The 25,272-nt window shown below is 39.7% G+C and overlaps 3 protein-coding genes across 6 annotated transcripts; 2 read left to right on the plus strand and 1 right to left on the minus strand.

Annotated features, from left to right (window-relative positions):
• Positions 1 to 607: 607 nt before the first annotated feature.
• On the minus strand, positions 608 to 11,401 carry rfx1b (regulatory factor X, 1b (influences HLA class II expression)). Of its 4 annotated transcripts, none has more exons than XM_072462743.1 (18): positions 11,259 to 11,401; positions 9,743 to 10,089; positions 7,627 to 7,730; positions 7,444 to 7,527; positions 6,590 to 6,663; positions 6,276 to 6,516; positions 5,419 to 5,600; positions 5,218 to 5,337; positions 4,905 to 5,026; positions 4,668 to 4,786; positions 4,486 to 4,589; positions 3,180 to 3,331; positions 3,006 to 3,103; positions 2,775 to 2,924; positions 2,489 to 2,700; positions 2,266 to 2,419; positions 2,147 to 2,192; positions 608 to 1,532 (listed from the first exon to the last, which is right to left on the minus strand). In XM_072462743.1, exons 2-18 carry the CDS (start codon positions 10,065 to 10,067, stop codon positions 1,366 to 1,368), a joined length of 2,454 nt encoding a protein of 817 aa, XP_072318844.1. In that variant the 5' UTR covers positions 10,068 to 10,089; positions 11,259 to 11,401; the 3' UTR covers positions 608 to 1,365. The 4 variants fall into 4 exon arrangements, with proteins under 4 accessions (XP_072318844.1, XP_072318841.1, XP_072318843.1 ...); XM_072462740.1 differs by having other exon boundaries at positions 7,444 to 7,530; XM_072462742.1 differs by having other exon boundaries at positions 7,444 to 7,530; positions 9,743 to 10,092; positions 11,259 to 11,370.
• A 1,153-nt stretch (positions 11,402 to 12,554) lies between these two features.
• On the plus strand, positions 12,555 to 13,299 carry rln3b (relaxin 3b). Its single transcript, XM_072462924.1, has 2 exons — positions 12,555 to 12,793; positions 12,864 to 13,299. The coding sequence occupies exons 1-2, from the start codon at positions 12,619 to 12,621 to the stop codon at positions 13,142 to 13,144; spliced, it is 456 nt and encodes a 151-aa protein (XP_072319025.1). The 5' UTR covers positions 12,555 to 12,618; the 3' UTR covers positions 13,145 to 13,299.
• Positions 13,300 to 13,837: 538 nt separating this feature from the next.
• On the plus strand, positions 13,838 to 24,375 carry tnpo2b (transportin 2b). Its single transcript, XM_072463953.1, has 24 exons — positions 13,838 to 14,025; positions 14,688 to 14,787; positions 14,946 to 15,021; positions 15,165 to 15,314; positions 15,783 to 15,889; positions 15,974 to 16,107; positions 16,289 to 16,370; positions 16,459 to 16,581; positions 16,667 to 16,785; positions 17,798 to 17,858; positions 17,948 to 18,119; positions 18,483 to 18,635; positions 18,710 to 18,935; positions 19,014 to 19,185; positions 19,273 to 19,467; positions 19,555 to 19,713; positions 19,867 to 19,954; positions 20,035 to 20,133; positions 20,226 to 20,321; positions 20,455 to 20,530; positions 20,607 to 20,706; positions 20,775 to 20,849; positions 21,242 to 21,372; positions 21,452 to 24,375. Exons 2-23 carry the CDS (start codon positions 14,689 to 14,691, stop codon positions 21,347 to 21,349), a joined length of 2,670 nt encoding a protein of 889 aa, XP_072320054.1. The 5' UTR covers positions 13,838 to 14,025; position 14,688; the 3' UTR covers positions 21,350 to 21,372; positions 21,452 to 24,375.
• Positions 24,376 to 25,272: the final 897 nt, after the last annotated feature.

The following is a 25,272-nucleotide window of genomic DNA, read 5'->3' on the forward strand; positions in this document are numbered from 1 at the left end:
GTTTTGGTGGATTGTGTAGTAACTTGGGCTGCAGCGATTAATTGACTGATTGTGACTACTATAATAACTGATAAAATTGTAATAATTACCTGGACTATACATACTCTATAACATGTTAAAAAATATTTTATAAGACTGCAACACTACATCAAAATGTCAAAATAAATGCTAATTTTCATGAATCATGGATTTCATTCTAGAATGAAGTCATATTTAAAGCCTTATAGAAAGAATCGCTGAATGGTCAACTACTAAAGTAATTAACAGTCTAACCTGGCATGAGCACTTTTAAGGAAATGACGGTACAATTAATATTTTGATTTGCAGTTGGATACAAACTTTATGATGTTTTTTGCTGGCGTCTTGTCGTAACCGTTAAAGCGGATGACGATTCTGAAAATTTCAAAATCATTTAATGTCCCACAGGAAAAGTGAACAGTGAAACTACAGACTCTTCAGAGAGGAGAGGACCAATTTGATGTTGCTATTTTTACAGCTTTCATGAGCATCTGCATCTTCTGCTCAGATGTGGCCAGCGTACTGCTATTCTGCATGTGCGTGTTTAATGGTGGAATGGATAGAAAAAAAACATACAAAACAACTCACATCACATGACCCTTGTTTATTAAACCACTGTTACAGTATATATATTAAACGCACATTTCCACTCACACCTTGTAAAGGCACAGTTTATTAATTTGTTAACCAAATGAATAAACGTTAAAAAAAAATATGGCTAAATACACATAAGTCACAACACGGTATACGGTGCAGTGCTCTTCTGCATAGTCATAGTCTTGGCTTGGATTTTGCACAGATTATATTTGTGCATTTTGATTTCACCACAGCAATCAGGTCAGTGGCTAAGGTGGGGTAAAAAGGATATAATTTTATATAAAGACATATTTCAGAAACTCTAGACAGACATGGCTTATATAATCTTGACAGCGACTGGGAAGTTAGGAAAGGCACAAGGAGTATGAGAAGGATTAGACGATCTGAAGGCATAAAATGGAATCTTAAATTAAGATTAAAAAAAAAAAACCTTGGTGAGAGGCTGATTTACCTTAGTTTCAGTTCAAGGTGATAGTCGCAGCATGCTTTCCCGATTGGGAGTGTCTACAGAGCCGCGGCGCGCGGCCGAAACTGTTAGCCTATTTTGTGCCGCGGCTCCTGAAACTGCGGGGCTATTTGACCGCGCCGGGTTAGGGTCAGGGTCAAGTTTAGGGTTAGCCATGAGGCTATATGGCTCCTGAAACTGCTGGGCTATTTGACCGCGCCGCAGCTCTGTAGATTAGCTCACCAAACCACAGTGAATCCTCGCAGTGGTAAACGTAAAGTACAAGCAGAAGTGGATGGGCGTCTTTAAGATGTGCCATGTGTGTGCGGTAGCAGATTGAGGCTTGTCCTGGGCTGCTTGGCCGGTGGCTCCAGTGAATCTTTCTCTGCTGAGACCACGTTTAGAGAACTGGACTGAAGCATGATGTCTCCACTCTCTTCATCACTGTCATCATCGTCCTCCTCTTCGTCGTCTGTGGGTAGCAGAAGAAAATCAACACTCAACAAACCAACTCAACTGTCTGGCACAATACTTTATGGTGGGAATGTTGGGAGGTTACATTTTAGTGATTCAGTTTTAGATTGGGGGGGCAGTACACTTACATTCAGTTCCTCGAGACCAGTTCAAGTAACTTGTCTAACCCTTAATTTAATATTCTAACCATTATGTTATTCATGTTATTGATCCAATAATAAATGATTCACGTCATAGAGGACCTGATCACCATAAAGTGGGTGCTGGTGTATCTAGATATTTACAAAGTGATAAATACCCACTCACATAAACTTTGCTTGCTTGGCCTACTGTATGCCAATAGAAAATATAAACAATTAATTACATAGAAATAATGTTTTTATGCAGCGTGACACATTCCTGGTTCATGGCTTTAAATTATTTGAATCCTTGAACCGTAGCAAAACCTTGTGTTTGCTGTGAGCAGTCGACACAATGGGAGAAACTCAGATGCAAGATGATGCTCAGCTGGACGCCACGCACAAGTGTGTTTGGTTATTATTATTTGTACCGGGTCAGATTTATCCGTTCATTGTACACAATGGGTTCTATAGTCTTCATTAATCAGCTTACCTTTCTCCATATCTGGTAAGTTGTGTCTCTTCACTGTGCTGGCAAACTAGAAAAGGCATTAAAAGGTGTGTCACAAAAGAGAATAAATGAAATGATTGTTTTCAGGACTTCCTCTATACCTCTCCCATCACTGCAATGGGAGTGTCCCCTTTGGCCCGGGCCACTCTGTGCTCTATGAGGTAGTACATGTACTCGTCATACAGCAGGCGGATCAGGTGAAAGGAGCCGAAGCTCGCAGCGCTACGCAGGGTCAGGTCCCGGATCACCATCGAACTGGACGTGCAGAAAGAAGGTTAGTGTATGATGCGAGTTATCCATACTTACTCTGGTCTTTAAAGTTACCTGTAAAATGACCAGTTGAGCAAGAAGGTCTTAGCTGCCTTTGGTAAAGTGGCAGGGTTGTTTTCGAAGGGTTTAAGCACCTGAGTGACCACACTGTCTAGCCACGAGGCCCACTGCTCCAGGGAGTTCTGCTGCTGAAGTGTCATTTTAAAATCCTGCTCCAAACGCTGCACCATGACATCCTCACACTGACACACCCAGGAAGCCTGCTCCTGTGAGACACCCGGACAAAATAGTAAGTAGACTCACAGAGAAGCCCAAGTCAAACTGAGCTGAAATGACAAACCTGAACATTGGTGAAATCCACTCTGTTCAAATCAGAGAGCATTTGGTTGATCTGGGCTGTGTTCTGGAGCACAGCTCGAGCTGCTTGGGCCAAGTGATTCAGGCTGGTGTAGCGGCGCAGTGTTTGGGAAAAGGAGTTCACACAAACGACCTACAGCCAGGATGGGACAGTGAAGAGTAACATGATAAACTGGATACGAAGACAAGGTGAAAGCGGTAGACATCTGTGTACCTTAATGCGGACCATCTCTTCAGGGATGTTCATCATGGCACCTGTCAGCCAAGTCTCTAAACTTTTAGCAAAATTACGAATGGCCTGTGTTAAGGCACCTAATGCAGGAGGAGAGGCCATGGTTACATCAATAAACACACTCATTTATAATACATGTGCTGCTTGTGATCTTACTAGGAATCAGCCTCAAAACATCAGGAATAAGGATCTCCACCAGACTCTGGTAGAGCAGATTGTCACATCCTTTAGTCCAGTTAAGAACTGGCTCAAACTTACACAGCATCACCAGACAGGCCTTAGGCAGACGCTTCTCCGACTCATTGAGCCTACAAGAGCATATTTTTGTACAAAAGTGTCATTCACGTTCATAAACTTAAAATCTATTTTATTTGCATTTTTTGTATGAAAGAGCAACACAAAGTGACACACAGTCGTGAAGTGGGAGGAAAATTATACATGATTTCCTCATTTTAAAAACCCCAAAAACTGAAAAGTGCAGCGTACAAATATATTCAGGCCCCCGGAGACGATGGAAAACCCTTTCTCTGCAATGACAGCTACAATTCTGACATTTTTGCCCATTCTTTTTTTCAAAACAGCTCAAGCTCAGTCAAATTTACTGGAGAGCATTAGTGAACCGTAGTTTTCAGATTTAGCGACAGATTCTCAATTGGATTTATGTCTGGACTTTGACTTGGCCATTCTAACACATGTTTTTTGCAGACGCCACACACAGTTTTGATTTAGGTAAGAAAGTTCCATGTTGGTCTGCTCAGACCAGAGCACCTTCTTACACAGGTTTGCTGTGTCCCTCACAGGACGTCAACAATAGCTTTCTTTTTTCCACTCTTCCATAAAGGCCAGATTTGTGCAGTGCATGAATAGATAATAATCCCTGTCCACCTGAGCTGTGGATCTCTGCAGGTCCTCCAGAGTAACCATGGGCCTCTTGGCTCTCCTTGTTCGGCCTGTGAGTTTTGGTGGACGGCCATGTCTTGGTAAGTTTGTAATAGTTGTGCCGTGCTCTTTCATTTCCGGATGATGGGTTGAATAGTGCTCTGTGAGATGTTCAAAGCCTTTTTATAAATTAACCTCAACTGTATCCCTGACCTGTCTGGTGTTCCTGGGACTTCATGATGCCCTTTGTTTCTCAACATTCTCTTAACAAACTTCTGTGCACGCATTTATACTGAGAATAGATTACACAAAGATGGACTCTATTTAATCATTAGGTCAACATTTATCAGGCAATTTCTGACAGCAACTGGCTGCACACTGCACTTTTCAGTGTGTATAATTTTCCTTCCTCTTCACAATTGTGTGCCGCTTTGTCTTGCTCTTTCACAAAAAATGCAAATACAATTTATTAAAGGTTTTGGCCGTGACAAAATGTGGTAATGTTCCAAGGGTATGGACACCTTTGTAAACCACTATATTTTCCCATAAATACATGTACATGTGGGGCTATGCTGTGACTTACAGGTTGAGAGATTCTGTGTCATTGTTTTGACTAAACCTCCAGAAGGATTTCCATAGTGTTTCCACAAGAGTGAACTGCAGATTGATCATGACGTCCATAATCGCCTGTAATTCAACAAAACCGCAATACATTATGTTACCAAACCTGCTTTAAATTACACACATGCCATGGACAGTACTCACCTCACAATGTTCCTTGTAGAGACTCTGAAAGGCCCTGAGGTGCTCCAAAAGGACTCCTTCAGGCAGCACTCGATCTTGTAAATCAATGTCTCCACACTCTGGTAATGGTCGTGTCACTCCTGTTTTCAAAATTAACATGGGAAGAATGAGATGATGGACAGAACAAGAAAGACTCTCTAAAACTAAATTATATAGTCAGTTAATCCAAGTTTAAGGGAGGTAATACATTTTCCTCACCCAGAAACTGCTGGTACTGTTGAACCTGAGCTGAAATGTCACAGAGTCCTGCAATCTGCTGTTGACCTGCACCGCCTGCTGTCCCATTAGCAATGCCCTGAGCCTTCTGAACCTGCTTTATCCTGTTTTAAGCACAATTAGAGTATTAGCACTGTGTCCAAGCCATTCAAATGTGTCATTACAGTGTGATATGAATGTTTCAGTATTGGTTATGGGTTCCTGGTTATGGATGCTCATGGCAACACCACACAATTACTATCCTAGCATTTGTCATCTCTGATGAAAATCTTACAAAGTAACAACTTGTTTTTACCGTGTTTTCTGTGAAAATGGCTGCTGCCTCATGGCCATGTGTTGATGTTCGTCCATCAGTCTGAGCAGAGGAGAGCCCGACTTTATCCTCAGACCATAGTAGTGGTACTTGGAGTTCCCTCTAAAACACAATGCAGATCATTTTATTGGATTATTTTTTATTGTATGTTGATTTATTTGTATGTGTTGCTGTTTTTCTTACCTTGTTCCTAATCTCCTTGTGCGCAAACCCAAAAAGACAGACCTAATAAGTTTTCCAAACGAAGCAGCGTTGACTGGCTCCAGTTTTTGCTCTTGACAATGCAGCAAATAGTGATAGTAAAGAGTGCAGCGGGGCAAACTCACACCTTCTGCTCCCTCATAGTTGTCAACCAGCCACTGCACCTAAAATGTAGTCAATTTGTGGGTTTCAGGCAAATAATTTCTTCCTGATTTGAAAGATTCTGTGAGGACCTTTCCCATTAAAAATATATATTTTGATTGCTATGGCAACGTTCATGACAACGTAATACAGTAATAGCTACAACATCTTCCATTGTCAGATCGGATCTTTCAAATCAGGAAAGAATGCAGAGCGTTCATTACGGTATATCAGAGAGAAAGTTATGACAAGTATTTGCACCGTCAATATAACAATATAAGTCTCTATTCTCATTGTACCTTACTAGGACTATCACAATAACACATTTTGAAGTGCGGTATGTTTCCACAGAATTATGTCACGATAAATGAGGATATTGAAACCACTATTATACCTCTAAATCAGGATAATCCAAGCAAACCCTTTTCTAAATATATAATAATGTAAAAGTTATTTATTTGATATCTTTACAGCTCAAACCTTATCATACAACAATCAAATTACAAAAATGTCCCCACAAACTATAAGTATGACGATATAGGAAATACTGTGATGACATTGCAATATAAATGGCAATATCTTACATTCTTATATCTTAAATACATTTCAACAATAAAAAATAAATAAAAGTTAGTCGATTTCAGAGCATTTCCTCTAACTGCACATGTGATTCAAAGAGTGAAAAGCTAAGCTCTTACAGTGGCAGGGGGAGCGCGGGAGTTTGATCCGGAGAAGCTCTGAGCTGCTCCCAACAAATAACCAGGAGGAAGCACATAGCCCGCCCCGGCGCCCGCAGCAGAGGCAGTACTGGCCGCGGTCGCTGCTGCTGCCGGTATGTCCGACTCCGAGCTCGAAGTGGCCTCAAAGAAGTTGGAGGAGGATGTCGGAGGAGTGTGGGAGTACAGAGGCGAGTTGGAGAAAGGGTAGTTGCTTGAACGGCTAAACAAAGATATGGATACATAAAAAAGGGTGTCCAGTGAGTGAGTTCCCAAGTTTGCACAGTAAAACTCACATGGAGGATGCAGGGAAAGGTGCATCCCCAGCTCCTTCAATGTACTGCAGCTGCCCAGAGAACACGTGTTCTACCTGGGACAAAAGAGAAGAGATTGTAACCACACTGAAGATGTGAAGTTTATGTTAAAGTGAAGTACACATGACAGGTTCTCATGTTTTTCTACTTATTACTTTGTTTGGTCCTTTTGGTAAAAATGTATCATAGTTTTACATCAGTCAAGCTACAGTTTGTGAAGAAAGTTAAATACAAATAAAAACTAACCCTCTTATCTATGTCATCACTAATCAGAGATTATTTACACGCAACTGACACCATTTTCTGACATTTTGAAACAATCATGTTACTAAATAATGTTTGTCAAATCAGTCATATTGTGTACTTTATATGGATTTTGGCCCTTGTTTACATTAATAACAGTTGTGGGAATTACCTCTATGTCACATCTGCTGCTCATGTCCAGCCAGGAAGTAACATTATAAACATCAACAAAATTGCTTGCAAAATGCTTTTATGTTTTAGTGAAAGGTGTAGTCGTATAACCTGTCGTATGCACTTTAATATTAGCTGGTATGAAATTTCCCCATGTGGGACAATAAAGGAATATCTTATCTTATCTTATTCCAAAATATTTAGAGGAAATGGGAAGAGAAAAAGGTCATAGGAAAAAGATGCTAGTTAGTAAGTGGCATGTTTAAGTTAGTAACTTCTGTTTAAGTGTTAGAACGGTTAAATTGCAAGAAAATGCCTGCTTTGTGTGTGAACAAAAGCAGTATTCCATTTTGCTGAGTCAAGCAATTTAAGAAAGCCAAGACAGTTGCAAGTACACAGCATTGTGGCTGGCTGTGTTTTACCTCCTCCTGGTTTAAGTGCTGGTTGTTTAAGTGGCCTGACTGAGCTCTCTTTGCAGCCTCTAACACGGCCTGCAACACTGACCTCTGCTGGAACATTCATAATGTGGAGTGGTCAGTATTTTCCAGATCTCTTTCATTTGAGATGATTTGACAGAATACTGTCGATGTCTGTGTGCGTCTTACTTGCTGTGCTGCGCTCTGCGCCGGCTGCACGACCTGAGTGGGGACTCCGCTCTGAGCAGGTGGGCTGGTGTCAGACAGACTGTCAGTGGAGTGACCCGAACCCTCTAAGAACAAGAGAGGAAGAGGAGAAGAGACAAACATAAACTACTGTAAACACGATGCCTAGTACTCACGACATATTGCCTCAAACTTGTAGTAACAGCCGCCGCCACAGAACATATTTTATGGTTTTTGCTTGGCTGCTGAAGTCACAGGAACAGCACTGACTGTGCCCAAACATCCATCCTTATATGATGTATGGAGAAGAACAGCCTTGGACAGCTAATCTCCCCAGATGGAGAGAGAAATCCCTCCATCTTGTAAACACGCAGATCGGATGAAAAGGGGGAATCAGAAAGGATGGGGTATTTTATATCTTCAGTTGGAAAAACATTGACTTATGCCAACACCACAGGACAAAGCTACTCCAATTTCTGATTAAATGGTTGGGAAATTAACCTTAAGTTAACTACTCAATTTAAGAATGGGCGTTTTTTAAATCAATTGTTTGAATGCTAACTATCGATGGGTTTCAGAGAAATGAAAATCTAGCACTGCCATGGTGACAATTTAGAACAAAATATGAAAATGTAAGAGGTTTTGTGTAGTGGTTACACAATACTGGCCTTTTAAACTCACAGGATCCGACTGTGTGACGTTGAATACAGCTTTGATTCAGGCCAGCGTTTGTTAATGTGAAGCACAGCAACAAAAACTCACACACACAAAGGGATTATAAAATATGCCACTAATGTAGATTTCTCCTTCATGTCTGAGAAACTGTATGAAGGTTTTAATCGACACGGTTAAGCAAATCTGCTTTCTGGGCCATGCACCCGCACAGCTGTGACGCAGGGGTATGCAGTGATATCTGATATAGTGCGGCGACAAAATGATCTACAAATAGAAATACCTAAAATAAACTCAGACACATGGTATACTTTCATTTTGAATCATAATGCAGACTTAAAATCTTAAAAATTTGATTTAATTCCACTTAGCTGAAGCAAAATTATACTTCGTAGAGGCCATTGATAATTTTTAGTTTGCGGTTGCACAATGTAGATGAATTTTGACACATTTTACACAATTCAACTGGAATACATATAAAAAACAAATAAATGACGCAGGTGTCTAACAATTTCATTTCCGACTGTGCCTCCTTGCAACCAAGTCTAATGTATGCAGTCCACTACCCACACAAAACAAGTACAAAACTGAAAGATTAAAATACCCGAAGCCTCTGTACAAGTACAGCTGACCCTGAAATATTATAACATAAATGTCATATCCGTGGGGTTCAGAGATGAAAACAAATAATACAGCTGTCATATACAGCAATTAACAATTCAAAACTAGATATTATTTTTAAATGGTCAAAAGTCCTCAAAATGCCGACTAGTACTCGTGGCTTTCAGTTTCCTGTTATAGGCAACATTTTGAGGACTTTTCACCATTCCGGATGCTTTGTTTTGAATATTTAATCAATTTTTTAATCACTCTGAAACTCGTGGATAGATACCTTTCCTGTGATGTTCTCAACATTCCTGGGGGTGTCAAGCAAACTGGACGCACTCTGGAGGCAATCTAACCATGAAGAACTGACTTTGTAACTGAAAAAACTGTTTCTGTTAACTCTCACCCTTAAAAATAAAATCTAATGCTTGTATTGATCACAGGCTCCTGAAATTGTGTTGTTTAACTCAATTTTGAACTTCATTTTAATCTTGAGTTTTTCAGACCATCTAAACAACATCAGGCTTGGTGCTTGGCGTGCATTGTGTCACCATGGTAACTGTGTAACTGTCTTCCATAGACATACATGCAGTTCACCCCCAGTGTGATGTCACTGCAAAGTATCTTCATGGAAGCTGAAACCCATGAATAGCTTCTGACATGTGATGTGTTTCAATAACAAATACTGTATTATTTGGAGTCATTCTTCTTGCATTGAAATGAAGCAATTACAGTATTTGACGCACACCTCCCCAAACAAGATTCGGTTCGTGGGACATGTCATTTCATGTCAATGACTTGTTTTGTAACTTCATGTGACGGTGATGTCAGTGCAACTCACCTGTAACTGTAACTACGATGTACTGTGGCGAGCTGCTCTCACCGTTGCTCTTTTGAGTTACAGATCGTAGAACCTCGCTCGTCACAAAGTGCTGGGTGGGATTGGCCAGGACCACCGACTTCTGCGCCTGACTCTGAGTGACTTGTGGGCTTTTCGAGGCCGAGATGGACTGGTTTGGTGAGGAAACAGTTCTGGGGGTTGAGGGGATGTTAGACAGGAAGTGAGCGCTCTTTGTGGATGAGGGCGTGGCTGTTGCTGGTGTTGCTATGGTTACAGCGTTAGCCTGCTGAGGCTGAAGGTCCTCAGAGTACCCAGGAGTCGCCATGGCAACCGCTGATTTGAGGCACCTTATGTGGATTTGAAAAAAAATAAATAAATAAGATACTCATTGTTGATTCATCTTTGTTAAGTTTTAATGTTAAAGATTAACATATATATATCATACATTTTTCTTCTTCTTATTATTATTTATTTATTTTTACAAGAGAAATAGAGCAATTATGCTGTAGAAATGTATTGATGTATTAACATTTACCTTGACTGTCATATTGCTTATCCTCAATTCTATTGAGCCCAGCTAAACATTCTGATTCTGTGGTGACATGCTATCTTCAGTGTTATGTTATTATATTATTTGTTGTACATAAAATAAGATTGATTTCGTAAGAAATCGTACAATCTCTTAAGTTAAATTGGTTCGCGTTTCAAATTGACTCAACTTAAGTTTGTATTTTGACTTAAAGGGCTTTATTGCGGAGGGAAACGCCTTTTACTACAATTTCGAAGTGAATCATATCGACTCTTGTTAAATGTCAGTCAAACGTTGGTCCTTCCCTCTGCCTAAGCCACTCCTGCTTTTAACACTGCAACGACATAATCAGATGATCATTCGCCACATTGTGCTCACGCAGGAACTCGCAACAGTCCGTGGCAGGTCAAAAGTTTATCAAATCCACAAAGTTTGGTATTACGCTTCATAGCTAAAGCACACGGTACACATGAGTAAAAACTACCACTGAACTAGAGGTTGCGTATTCTTTTAGGTTCTGACTGGAAGAGCTTGGAAGAGTTGAGACAGAGAGCATGGGTAGCAGCTTCCTCCTCCTAGCAACTCATGGTAACTTGCGACAAGTTCCTACGTGTCATTTTCACACACGCTAACGCACACCCATGTGCACCTAAAGATAATCACACAAAGACACACAGTATATATTCGCAAGTAGATATTTAACAACCCAAACATTTTAACTACAGATCAAAAGTAGGACTGTCATCACAGCACACCCGCCATCTTGTTCTCTTATCAAAAATCTGACATCGCCATAACAACGGTCTGCGTTCGGAAAGAAGCTAGCAACCACTTTCCTCCGCACCGACATGCTCGACCAGTTTCCCCTTAACGCATGACTTTGACGAAGAACATTTATCAAGAATAAAAAGCTAAATCAATTCGCAGATTTAGCTTTTTCGCCGCGTGTATACTCAGATGGTGTTCTTTTCAAGTTAAAGTTTTTACCTCTTTGATTTAGGTTGTTGTTGTTGTTGACTCCCGTTGCTTGGTTCTTGTCGCCAGGACTACCGTGGCTATGGCGCCTAGCCTTCACCGGGGCAACTGTTGCTACCCTCCCGTGATGGCTCCACCCCTTGCCAGGTGCTGATTGGATAGTTAGTGTAGTGGTCCTGACGTCATGGTATAAACAACTCGTGCATTGGTTGACTAAATGTGTCAATCAAGTTAAATATAAAATGTTGTTAAATTAATATCGTTTCTTATAATTGTTTTCTAATTTAATCTGTGTTTACCACAGTTTTCTGAGGGGTAGTTTAGATTACTTTTATTTAATATGTCAGTAAGATGTATGATAATAAAAGGAACATTTTCTATGTGATTTACCAATTATGAGGGTAAGAAAATTAGACTAGTAGGTCAATTTATTTTACACAGCCTACTCCTAGAGGTGGGTAATACTCATTTACTCAATTATTGAGGCCTACTCGAGTAACGTTTTGAAAGAATACATTTAAAAAATGGCATAGTAGTTTCCAAGCACTTTGAGTTATCGGCTAGATTTGACACTTGTTTTACTTTTCCCACTTCAAGTAAGTCTCAAAAGCTTTATGTTTACAATATTAAATCAAACATCTGTGCACCACTAACTCAAATAGGATTTTGCTTTTCTCATTTAATTTCCTTCCAATTACATTAATTTAAACGTATAAGTTATATGTTACACCCAGACAGGTGCTCTTATTTGAGTAAGTTCTTGGACCACTACCCAGTAATATATGAATATTTAACGTTACTCTTTCTTGAGTAGGCTACAAATTTTGGCAACTCTGCATACTTCCAACTTGTCTTCCCCCGGCCCTTGTCCAGTGCAAATTATACTGACAAAAGTTATAGGAGTTCACAACTATAATTCCTCGTATAATAGAAGCGTTGTTGTTTTTATTATTATACAAGTGTGTATTTGAGGGAGAAAGTGTCAGCACCACTGTCATATTCTGGTGAATGGATTGCGATCTCCATCCTTTGCCAGTCACACTGATAATAAATATCAATGTGTTGACCCACGGCTTACCTCAGCCAATGTATGAAACAAAAAGGCCACCGTGAAAGGTTATGGTGATGAGATAGCAATAGACCCTGCTCACATCACCTCTGACACTCTGCAGTACTTAATCATTTTTGCTCTTTCTCGATGAGTATTGTTGCCCCTAAAGGTCTCTGGTCTTATCTTGGTGTGACTAAAGTGTGGAGGTAAAATTAGGTCTTTTCACCAGGTTTTGGAACATATAAAAGACGGGCTTCCAGGAGACAGCAAACAGATACTTTTGCTGCTGTAATCAAGTGGTTTACAACCTTTTCCCTGACCATGTGGAAGGCAGCAATTCTGACTTTTGGCCTTTTAGTGGCACTTGTTGACAAGGTGCGGTGTAATGAAGGCCATCCCTCTTTCTATGGGGTAAAATTATGTGGCAGGGAATTTATTCGAGCTGTCATCTTCACATGTGGAGGATCTCGCTGGCGGAGGAGTTTGGGAGATTCAGGTGAGTTTAATTAATATACTAAAATCTTTTAATGGAAGAAAACCATAAGCTAATCTTTAAATGTTACCAGCTCTGCCCGGAGAGGAGAACTTTGACCCATGGGTCACGAATCCTGTGCCACAAGTCTCCGGGAGCCAAGATGTAGTGCAACCAGACTTATGGAAAGCTCAAACATCTGAGGACATACCTGCAGTCACAGGATTTAGTCGCTCTGCACGTTCTCCAATGTTGGAAGAAGTTTTGGAGGCTCTAAGAAGTGCAGACAGAAAAGGCAGAGATGTTGTGGTGGGATTGTCCAATGCATGTTGCAAGTGGGGCTGCAGCAAGAGTGAAATAAGCTCTCTATGTTGAGCCAAAAATGTTTATCTTTGAATCTCCTCTCCTTTTTGAATTCTTGTTCTATAAAGAGCATATTGTGAGTTTTGACAAATACTAAAAGAAATGTAATTTGTAGTCACTGTGATTGTAAATGGCACGTCAGAATAAAGTATGCGGTTTATGTTTTATGTCTGTTTCATTGATTGTACGCAACACAGCAAACCCAAAACCTACCTCCACTTTTCCACAAGCTCTACTATTGCTGTGATATGGTTTATGACTAAATTTCACAACAGGAAGCAGCCAGCCAGTCAGTGATTTCCAAGCCTACTTAATCGTTTGTCTTATTTATCAATTTTGCAGCCTAGTTAAATTTAAACTAAAGTAATGACTTCATGTGGGTTAATGTGTTAGACTTTAACCAAATAAAACACAAGCAGCAATAATGTGCCATGTTGCCCACGCCCTACTACAGCTCATCGTTGTATAAAGTTGCTCAAAACTAGTACGTAATTGATGCTGACATCTGGTGGTCAAAAGGGGAAAATATTCAGCCAAAAATGTAGGCTCTGGCTGTACTTACAATATGTTAATTATACATATTTTGCAAACATCTAAAGCATAAAATACAAACTCCCAGAATATAAAAGAGGCAATACAAATACAATACGTACGATACAGTGGAGATCAAACTGTGTCTGTACGGAAGCCGAGTGTGGTCACTAATCACCGGCTTGATTACAAGGCATGCAATCTCTGTCACAGACCAGCTAGCCAAGTGACTACACTGAGCAACCGAGAACACAAGTTTATAATTAGCCAGATCATTACCAAATATTGTTTAATGTTATTTAGTAAAGTGTAAAGGCGCCGCTGTGTCTCACATTATTCATCTACCACACCGGAGAGATCAGGTAAAATCTTCCGCGGTATTTTCAAGTTGAAGCTAGCTATGTAAGTGTTAGCTCCCTTTAGCTGCTGGGATTTGATCGGACTACTACGACTACTGTGTATTAACGTTATAGCGCATTTTGCTTGTGTCGTCATGTTACCTGTATTACTAGAGAATTACCGCACGAACACACAATGCATCAGGTGTGCTTTTAAAATGCTATGTTATACCGATGTAGCAGCGCTAGTTTGCTAGCTTGCTGAGCCAAACAGTTTGCGCTTGTTGTAGCTGGGCCTCGTACAGAAACACTGCCCAGGGCTTTTATGCATTGTATATTGTATGATTGTTTATGCAAAACTTTCATTAACCGAGAATTGAGATGATTTTGGTGTTTTGCCAGTTGTATTGTATCGTTGTGTACATTTGGTGATTTATCTGGTGACGCCTGAATGAACAACAGTTAATATACATGTAATTCACCAGGTAGATATAGATAGATACTCCCAATAACATAGTTCATTACACTAGCACAACATTGATGATGACATTGCGTCATGTTACACGTGCATAACGCATTCATAACAGAACCACATTATATAAATAAACCCGGGAAAGAAACTATTTAACTGTACATGTCCATAAATGCTATATAGCTCAGTAGTGCTTGTGTATTTGTGTCCAAAGGATGGAGTGGCAGCCAGATGAACAGGGCCTGCAGCAGGTGCTCCAGCTTCTCAAGGACTCCCAGTCCCCTGACACAGCAACACAAAGAGCTGTGCAAGAAGTATCCTACATTGAGTGTGGTATGAGGTGTGAGGTTGGATTATGTTGCTCATGCACTGTGTGCTTTTGGAGGCAGAAATGACCAGACTTCAGCTGCCTCACAGGTTACATAAGACTGTGTTGTTATTTGTGAGTGTGTATCCTTAACAGAAACTACAGAAATTGGAACAACTCAACCAATTTCCAGATTTTAATAACTATCTCATATTTGTCCTCACAAGTCTGAAATCTGAGGGTATGTATACATACTGTATGACAAGGATTACGCATGATCAGAATTAATATAGTTTATGTATGTATGTATGTATGTATGTATGTATGTATTTATGTATGACTGACTATGTATACAACTGATCCTTTTTTTTCCTTCTTCTGAAGATGAGCCAACTCGTTCACTCAGTGGTCTGATATTGAAGAATAATGTAAAGGCTCACTACCAGAACTTTCCCCCAAATGTGGCAGATTTCATCAAGCGTGAATGCCTCAATAACATTGGAGACCCTTCACCTCTTATCAGAGCTACTATTGGTGGGTATTTGAGTGAGGTAAAGATTTAAAAAGCAGGAGCATGTCTGCACACTACTATGATTCAGTGCGCTATTTGTATGTTGGAGGTATAATATTAGGAGGAATGTCGGTGTAATCCCTCATTCGTCCAGGCGTGTTCCATTGTAGAAAAAGATTCAGTTGCAGTCATCTAGAAAAACAAAACGTTACGACTCCCATCCAAGAGTCATTCTCAATCTGCGAATCAAGTCTGGGAACTCAGATATTTATTCTACTCTGCGTAAGCCCTGCCCACGGGGCTCCTGATAAAGGGAGTATTTGGTTTCACTTGAAACTACCCTCTCTAACAGCCTTGTAAGGGGCTATTAGTAAACAGATTCACAGTTTGAGAATGACTCTGAGTAGGTTTATAGTTCAAGATGCTGTTATTGGTTTGGAATATTTGTTTATTTCTTTTTAAATAAGTGTATATTGTTTTTCATTATAAAGGAATTCTGATAACGACTATAGGATCTAAAGGAGAGCTTCGTACCTGGCCCGAGCTGTTGCCCCAGCTCTGTAATCTTCTGAATTCAGAGGACTACAATACCTGTGAGGTCAGAAAACCAAAGTGTTATTTTCAACTTGACCAAAACATTGTGTTCCATTGTTAAAAAACTTAATTTGTATTATCTTTTTAGGGTTCTTTTGGGGCGCTTCAGAAGATCTGTGAAGATTCCTCTGAGCTGTTGGACAGTGATGCTCTGAACCGACCTCTCAACATTATGATCCCAAAGTTTCTACAGTTTTTTAAACATTGTAGCCCCAAGATAAGGTTAGTCAATAACAGGATTTGAAAAGAAGTGTGGTGTAGAGAGTAATGGAAAAATGGTAGATAAAAGATATGTAATATGTTACCTATTTAATGAAATAAATTATTCAGTGGGCTTTTTTGTCTTATGTCCAATGCCATTTTCATTTTGATATCTTTCCTAATTAATGTGTGTGCTCGTTAGGTCACATGCCATAGCCTGTGTAAATCAGTTCATCATTGGCCGTGCTCAAGCTCTTATGGATAATATTGATACCTTCATTGAGGTGAGTTTTTGTAATGCAATTCAGAACATATATAATTTACTGTTAAGCGATAATGGAATTATTTTCATTTCCCCCCTCTAATACGCAGAGCCTGTTTGCGCTGGCTGGGGATGAGGACTGTGAAGTAAGGAAGAATGTTTGCAGAGCGTTAGTGATGCTGCTGGAGGTCCGCATTGACCGGCTCATTCCGCACATGCACAGCATTATCCAGGTGACCAATGGATCTGATTACGCACATACTGTATAAATGATTGTATTTGCATCTGAACATTTGTTCCTTTTTTTTTTCAATATAGTACATGCTCCAGCGGACCCAAGACCCAGATGAGAATGTAGCTTTGGAGGCTTGTGAATTCTGGCTGACTCTGGCTGAACAGCCCATTTGCAAAGAGGCCCTTACAGGGCACCTGGTCCAGTAAGTTTGTGCGCACAAGATCAGGATAAAAAAAATAACAAAATCAGTGAGCCGTAACATTAATTAAATTAATACAGAAACACCATCATCCCCTCCTTCCACATTTTCAGTGTAGGAGTATTGGGTTCCTTCCAGTATTTAACACTGAACCAGGAACAATTCTAGACAACCATGTTTAGAGGTGCTTATTCCCCTGGGGTAATATATACCGGTACGTGCAAGCACGCCATGCGCTCTTTGTTATCTCTCTGTTTCTTTATATCTAACCTTCTCGACCAGAGAATGAATGATTTAATTAGTTTTATTGTCATCTGCCTGGTGTTTTCATTCTGTCATCAGTCTCTTAACTGGGTTCTCTTATTTTGCCCTTGATCGCTGTGTTTGTTTGTGCAAGTTTCTTTCTTTCTTTGTATGCTGACAACCACCTCTTAAGAACTTTGCTTTATTCCTAAATTTAAATTTTTACGTAAAGTAAGTCAACTTTATTTGTATAGTGCTTTTCACAGACTTACAGTCACAAAGTCACACAGTAGTCAAATATGCAGTCAAATTTGAGCTTGGCCAGTGAGGCTAAAATGCTTGTTTGAAAAAGTGACTTAAGATGCTTTTCAAATGCATCCAAAGAGTCCAAAGAACGAAGGAAGAGAGGGAGATCATTCCAAAGTCGAGTGCGACAGTTTAAAAGACCACACTCCTCGAGTTTTAGAATAAGTTTGAGGGACCATCAGAAAATTCTGCCCAGAGGACCTGAGGCTCCTGGACGAGCAAAAGGGTTTGATCAGGTCAGTTATATACACAGGGGCCTGACCATGTAGCGCCTGAAAGGCTATTAAGTATTGAATAAACAATGATAAAAATATTTCTTACTTTAAAAGCCTAGAATCACCCGTGCTCCCAACACAGGTTTGCTCAGGACACAGCCTGAGTGACTTGAGTAAGTCACATGGAAACCAACCCTAAGATCAAGATCTTTATTCACATGAAATGTAAATATTTTCTTTTATATTTTTAGGCTGATTCCTATTTTAGTGAATGGCATGAAGTATTCTGAAATCGATATAATTCTTCTGAAGGTACATCTTGTTTCTTTATCATTTCTATTAAAAACAGTCCTACAAAGTTGTTATCCCTTTTTAAAGTTTGTTGACTGATTATCGTGCAGGGCGATGTTGAAGAGGATGAAACTGTCCCAGACAGTGAACAGGATATCAAGCCACGTTTCCACAAGTCGAGGACTGTTACTCTTCAGCACGAAGGCGGTGAGGGAGAGGAGGGGGAAGACTTTGATGATGACGAAGATGATGATGATGACACGCTGTCTGACTGGAATCTTAGTAAGTTACACTACATATGAACGATAAAGCAGTACCTGTTATTTTGTTATTTGGGTTAAATTTAATGTCATAACTGTCTTGTGCTCTTGGTTGTCATTACTCCTTTGCAGTAATTAGGCTTAAACTAACTCTATACAACACTATAGTTTCTCTCACCATTTATTTCTAAATATCGGTATATACATAATATATATACCCGTATAACTTTTCCATATATATATATATTTCCAATCATGTCCTCTCAATTAGGTTGAAATAAAAGCATTCTCTATTCATTACAGATAACTTCCCAACAAGCTATTTTCCTAAAGAAATTGAACCAGTTTTACAGAAATGTACATTATTTCACCTTGTCTTCAACAGGGAAGTGTTCAGCAGCTGCTCTGGATGTTCTTGCTAATGTGTTTCGTGAGGAGTTGCTGCCCCATCTCTTACCGCTCCTCAAAGGCCTGCTTTTCCACCCTGACTGGGTCATTAAAGAGTCAGGCATCCTGGTTCTCGGAGCTATTGCTGAAGGTGTGTTTTTTATTTATTCTTCTAGGATAGTTTTACCCACAACTTTTCTTAATACGTGTGTGTTTTATTTTAAGGTTGCATGCAGGGCATGGTTCCCTATTTGCCAGAGCTCATTCCTCACCTTATTCAGTGTTTGTGTGACAAGAAGGCTCTAGTGCGCTCCATAGCCTGCTGGACCCTCAGTCGTTACGCTCACTGGGTGGTCAGTCAGCCCCCTGATGCTAATCTAAAGCCACTGATGACTGAACTGCTCAAACGCATTCTGGATGGCAATAAACGGGTTCAAGAGGCAGCGTGCAGGTACTGACTACTATATTCTTTGATATTTAACGTCTTTTCTTCGCACACGTATCATCACTCTTTTTTTCTTTTTTTTAGTGCATTTGCCACTCTCGAAGAGGAGGCTTGTACAGAGCTGGTGCCTTACCTGAGCTTCATCCTGGACACTTTGGTTTTTGCTTTTGGGAAATACCAGCACAAAAACCTGCTAATCCTTTATGATGCCATCGGGACACTGGCTGACTCTGTAGGACACCATCTTAACCAGCCTGTGGGTTCATTAATTTGTTTTTTGAAAAAATATACAAGAAAAATATACAACATATAATCGAATGTTTGTCCACTAACTTGTTTTTAGGAGTACATTCAGAAGCTAATGCCACCGCTGATCGCCAAATGGAATGAGTTGAAGGATGAGGATAAGGATCTGTTTCCGCTGCTCGAGTGTCTGTCCTCTGTTGCCACGGCGCTGCAGAGTGGTTTCCTGCCATACTGCGAGCCAGTCTACCAGCGCTGTGTCACGTTGGTCCAGAAGACACTAGCCCAGGCCATGGTGCAGTTTAATTACTCACATATACAGTATAACCTACATTGTACTATAGCCCTACTTTTCACCTAATACGTATTTTTACTGCTGTAGATGTACAGTCAGCAGCCAGATCAATATGAGGCGCCAGACAAGGACTTCATGATTGTAGCACTGGATCTTCTGAGTGGTTTGGCTGAGGGACTGGGTGGGCACGTGGACACGCTTGTAGCTCGCAGCAACATCATGACTCTACTTTTCCAGTGCATGCAGGTCAGTTTATCTTCAACAACATGCATTATTTATTTATAAATGTGTGGGTCTTGGCCTGTTTGTGTTTGTTACCGGACAACTGAATTTCTCCTAAGGGGACCAATAAAGTATTTATTTATCTATAGAATTTACAATCAGAATGTATTTTCTCAGGATACAATGCCAGAAGTAAGACAGAGTTCATTTGCACTTCTGGGAGATTTAACAAAGGCTTGTTTTCTACATGTCAAACCGTGTATTGGTAATCTTTCTTTGTCTTCAACTTTAAATTGTTGTTGTTGTTTTGATCTAAAATATTCATTTATTTGTATTGCCTTTCAGCTGAATTTATGCCAATTCTTGGTAAAAATTTAAATCCAGAATTTATCTCTGTGTGCAACAATGCAACCTGGGCCATTGGGGAGATCTGCATGCAGATGGGTAAATTCATATATCTATCTAGATCTATGTTCAAGAATTATGCAGCATATGGAGCACTGTATTACTGCCTCTTTTCTTGTTTTCCAAATCAGGAGTGGAGATGCAGCCCTACATCCCTATGGTGCTCAATCAACTGGTTGAGATTATCAATCGTCCCAACACCCCCAAGACCCTGCTGGAGAACACCGGTACTGTTTTTGTCAGCTCGCACATATGCAGCACACTGTTATGAGCTGGATAAGTAATGTCTATGGAGGAGTGTTGCATGAGAAAGAAAGTGTATTATTACCACTGTAACACTGACATTTCTGTTTCATTAAGCAATCACTATTGGTCGACTGGGCTATGTGTGTCCTCAAGAGGTTGCCCCCATGCTGCCTCAGTTCATCCGCCCATGGTAAGTTACAGGAATATTCTTTGATAAAGTATTTTTTTACAATAGATACATTACATTGTGTGTTTTTTTGTCACAGGTGTACCTCTCTACGAAACATTAGAGACAATGAAGAGAAAGACTCTGCTTTCCGTGGGATCTGCATGATGATTGGTGTGAACCCTGGAGGTGTAGTGCAGGTAAGACGACGCTTTACAGCTGTATAAACTTGTACAGGACATGTCTCATTCCCCTTTTGTTTGAGCAGGACTTCATCTTCTTCTGTGATGCTGTCGCTTCCTGGGTGAATCCTAAAGACGATCTGAGAGACATGTTTTATAAGGTGAAACATTAAAGAAAACAAATTTATTTTTTCTATCTAAGACTATGGCTTTGAGACCAAACAGTTATGTCCATCAGGCATTTGACCACTATGGGTAACTGAAAAACAGATTACCTCTCAGCATCTAGTGTACCTTTTCTTTTGTGAAAGGTTTTGCACATTAAAAGTACAATTGGGCGATTTTGACAAAAGCCAAGCTGTTGTCAGAGCAGCGGTCAGTGTATATTGGAATTATTCTATGAAAGGAACAGTAGAGACGTAAGGAGCTGTAAACTGGTTTTTGTGGTCTGATGAAACTGACAAGCTACTAAATTGAAACCTCTGAAGTTTGTGTTTAATTCTCATAAGAAATTTGATAGTTACAGTACTTTAAGGACGCTCTACTTTCTTAGATCTTGCACGGTTTCAAGGAACAAGTCGGGGAGGAGAACTGGCAGCAGTTCTCCGAGCAGTTCCCCCCTCTCCTGAAAGAAAGACTGGCAGCATGCTACGGTGTTTAGAGCTTCTACACCCACCCGACGAGGTAATTTTACACAAATTTACATAAAATGAACTAGACAGAACAGACTCAAGTTAACATTTTATGGTTGTTGTTGTTGCAGGTGCGTCAGCTGGAGGAGGGTGAATGGGATACTCATCCATCTGTGTATTGCACTGCCCTGATCTGGGGGGAGGGAGAGGGATGTTAACGGCCCCTGAAGGACGGCCCCCACGCCCTATGTGTTTGTCCATAGAGGGAGGGTGGGCGGGAGGGAGGGAGGGACAGGGGGACACCTCTAGATTAACTAGGCAGGGACCCGACACAGAAAAACTGTAGGGACAGATAGAGGGATGCAGAGGAAGACGGAGAAGAAACCAGAAGTAAGTTGGTTCTAAGAAGGCGGCAGCGAGAGAGACCAGAGAAAGTTCAGGGATAGACAGGGAGGGAAGATGTTTACAAAGCAGGGATAAAGAGCCTTGGAGAGTTCTGTTACCTAGCTGGGACTTCAGGGACAGTTGAGATTTTATGGGATTCTTAAAGTTGAGAGTAGCTTGACCGACAGTCATAACAGAGACTCGAACACTTGCACAAAGCTGTACATGCAGTACCTAGAACTGACTGTGGGTGGCACTATAATTTAGACTTTGTGACTACATGTAGTTGGGGGCAGACAAGCAGGTGTCTTAACTGTCCATTTTTGGGTGAAAATATCTTTATTTTCCGGGGATCTGAATAGAAATCACTTCATCCACATTTTATGTCTGTAACAAAATCTTTATCTATGTTTCCTTCATTTTGACTCCAGTGCTCCAATGTCAGTTTTTCTAATTTACAATCCTCCCATTGAGAGTTTTAAAAGTATTTTTGTTATTTTTTTGCTTTTGGCTATACACAGAAATCATTCCGCTAGAAAAGGGAGCATTAGGGCTAACACATTTGTTTTTCTCACCCTTCGGGATGATTCAAAGAGAAATCTATAACTTTAGTTGTATTAGTCCTTAAGATTGTTTGTGTATGTGTATGTGTGCATGTGCAGTCTGTAAAACCTCCTATTTTGGCATTTTGTGTAACTACGTGTGAAAATGCATAGTTTAATTGATATGGTACTGAGCTTAACCTTTACTTCCATTGGCCATGTCTATTGCGCTTGTCAACCGTGACCGTTTGTCTTGAGTGAGTGAGTCCGTGTCCACAGTCATACTGATACCCATTTGATGCCATATTGATATCTTAAGTAAAACCGTGATCCTCAATGTCGTCGTGATCTTTATAACATTTTAAACTGGTCCATATTCTGTTTTGTTTTTTTCTCTTTATTTTGCTGCTACTGATTTTGTTTTCAATAGTGGACATAAACTTGCACAAGTAACGCAAACGTTTTATTTTATTAATGTTACTTTCAGTGACTGTTGTTTTTTTTGCACTTTTTATTTTGTTTTAACTTTTTTGTATGGACTTTTTTTTAACCTCACCCATATGATATGTCTTGACCCTAATGTCAGTGTTTGTCATACTGTGTTGCACTGTGAAATTTAAGTGTCTTTGACTGGCAAAAGTTTCCCAATAGTAAATGGCAAATAAAATCAACTTGTGAAACTGCGACTAATCCGCACTTTTACAACCACTAACCTATTGCCATGTTGAGGTGTGCGTGTGTGTGTGTGTGTGCACATGAGTGTTTTCTCCCTGCAAGCATGTTTTGAGTAGTTGATAGCGGGGGTTTAAGCTATAATTTAGTTTAATTTCTTTTTAATATGTATGCATGCTTTTGTAGTTTTTTGTCATGGTATGCCTGGATGTGTGTGTGCCAATCAGTGCGTATTTCTTTAGCAAAATAATAAACCAACCTTTATACACCAACGCAGCACCTCAAAACGAAGCCAGAATAGAGCACAGTGAAGTAAATAAAAGCTAGGACACTGCCAAAGAGCAATCGCCACTCACATTGTAAGTTAAAACAAGCTGCTGTCTCAATATTCAACACACTGATCAGGCAAATCATTATGACCACTTGCATTTCTTTGTACTCGTTTGCTGCGTTTCAGGCATATAACATTAAATAGGGCCAGGACATTTACTATGATTAACAAGTATTTTTTGTCGTAATATAGCGAGCACCAGTCGATAATGTTAAAGGTGTACTAGGTAACTTTTCTCATTGATTCTCCGCCACTAGCATGTTATTGCTTTTCCTGGTTCGTTCCACAGCATGGAAAATAAACATATATTATGTTAAATTTCAGATTATTTTATGACCAAAAGACGCTTGTCTGCATGGAGATTTTCTAGCTTTATGCAGTTTTGTGGAACTTTCCTGGCAAAGCAACAATTCCACAGAACAGAAAGTCTCAGTCTCCACCCTAAATCTAGTGCCCCTTTAATGGTCAGTTTCAACATTTCTGGCTTTAATTCTTGGACATTCCATGTAATCTTACATATTAGAATTTAAGATAATACAAAAGAAAGGCCTTTGGGCCTTGTTCAACATCCTCATCTCCTTGTGCTTTACGGTCTCTAGTATCAAATTCAAAGACAAATTGCTGTTCATTTAGAAGCCGACAGATGCAGTGGTAAATATTAATGACAAAGACAAACCTTATTGATCCACAAAGGAAATTACATTACAATGTGTTACTTCAGTTGGTCATGATGTTTTACTTGGTTTGTTTGTATGAAGTGAAATGATGACTATTGGAGTGAGATTTTTCCAGCAAAATCAAACATACAGGTTTGTATGTTCCTATAAGTAGTAATTAAATACTAGTAGGCATTGAATTTGACCTGGACTGTGACCATTCAAACTCCTAAATCAATAATTAATATCAATATGAGACAATCTTTAGTCAGAGCTTTTTAACATTTCCTTTAGTCTTTATAATTTTTATGAGCATTTTTTTGTATTGGAAATAACTGTGTGATGAAAGTAAGTTACATTGAGGGGAAAAAAGATGTGATTTTTTTAACCTGCAAAAAAGATGGGAACAAAACAGAGCAATTGATCAAAATGATTTTTAATATCCAATAAAGAGCATGATTTTGTTGTAATTTGGCAGACCTTCATTTATGTGTGAATTACTTACCATACCAAGGTTAGTATGAAAACATAATTCTTTTCTATACTGTATATATGTTACTGTTTGTTAGTCCTTGAAGTTTAACCTGACTAATGACGTCACACCATTATCTCTGTGTGTCCTCTTTTACAGTGACTCAAGGCTCAAATTACTAAATGCATAAACTTAACTCAACCAAACCCTGTGGTGGTACATGTGCATATAACAAATATTAAAGATCTTATGGTCTTTAAGGTTGACAGTGACCCCATATACAATGCACAACTTAAATGAGCTTTTGCTGGTAACAATTTAAGGCTGATTTATTCTTAATCAAATATACATTGGACACGATTTCCAAATTTACATGGTAATTTTATGTTTTGTTCTCGTGATGATTCTCAAATCACAAAGTTTATACGCCTAGAATTCAATCCAATACCTAAAGCCCAGCACCTGCAGCCAATTATGACTCCGTGCTAGTGCAGCCCATGAAACATCTCTATCTGCAGGTTAAGGCTCTGCAACACTGGGTCAGTTGTGTTTGTTGTACCTTTAAAACAGTAAGAGCCTTTTATAATTTATTGTTATTGATCAGAAAATAAACTCTTACAAATAATTCAGCCAATATGAAAATTATGCAAGTGCATATGGCATCCACACTGTTCGAGTTTTTTTTTTTTTAATTAGATCTAAAGTATAGTAACAATAACTGAAGCCTCAACATGTGCTGTTGATATCCCATGTGAATGAATAGTGTTTATCTAGGACAAGAATTCCAGCTTGATTGCATCAAAGCCTCTTTTTAGACATATCTTTGGCCTCCTTTGCTGCTTTGGGACCGGCAGGAGACAATGGGGTTCAGTGGCTGGTCACAAATTCCCCTTTA

Source organism: Eucyclogobius newberryi, unplaced genomic scaffold (assembly GCF_026437365.1).
Source record: "Eucyclogobius newberryi isolate DKJ021-1_F unplaced genomic scaffold, fEucNew1.0.hap1 SCAF_4, whole genome shotgun sequence".
NCBI lineage: Eukaryota > Metazoa > Chordata > Actinopteri > Gobiiformes > Gobiidae > Eucyclogobius > Eucyclogobius newberryi.

What these genes read in the sequence shown, in the direction of transcription:
- rfx1b (XM_072462740.1), bottom strand. Translation starts at nt 10,067, where the DNA reads ATGGCGACTCCTGGGTACTCTGAGGACCTTCAGCCTCAGCAGGCTAAC. An exon ending in CGCAGAGCGCAGCACAGCAA is followed by an intron (nt 7,531 to 7,626) that starts GTAAGACGCACA and finishes TGAATGTTCCAG; the next exon opens with CAGAGGTCAGTGTTGCAGGC. An exon ending in TGGATTTCACCAATGTTCAG is followed by an intron (nt 2,701 to 2,774) that starts GTTTGTCATTTC and finishes GGTGTCTCACAG; the next exon opens with GAGCAGGCTTCCTGGGTGTG.
- rln3b (XM_072462924.1), top strand. Translation starts at nt 12,619, where the DNA reads ATGTGGAAGGCAGCAATTCTGACTTTTGGCCTTTTAGTGGCACTTGTT. An exon ending in GAGGAGTTTGGGAGATTCAG is followed by an intron (nt 12,794 to 12,863) that starts GTGAGTTTAATT and finishes AAATGTTACCAG; the next exon opens with CTCTGCCCGGAGAGGAGAAC.
- tnpo2b (XM_072463953.1), top strand. Translation starts at nt 14,689, where the DNA reads ATGGAGTGGCAGCCAGATGAACAGGGCCTGCAGCAGGTGCTCCAGCTT. An exon ending in TACTTTTCCAGTGCATGCAG is followed by an intron (nt 19,714 to 19,866) that starts GTCAGTTTATCT and finishes GTATTTTCTCAG; the next exon opens with GATACAATGCCAGAAGTAAG. An exon ending in CCTCAGTTCATCCGCCCATG is followed by an intron (nt 20,531 to 20,606) that starts GTAAGTTACAGG and finishes TTTTTGTCACAG; the next exon opens with GTGTACCTCTCTACGAAACA.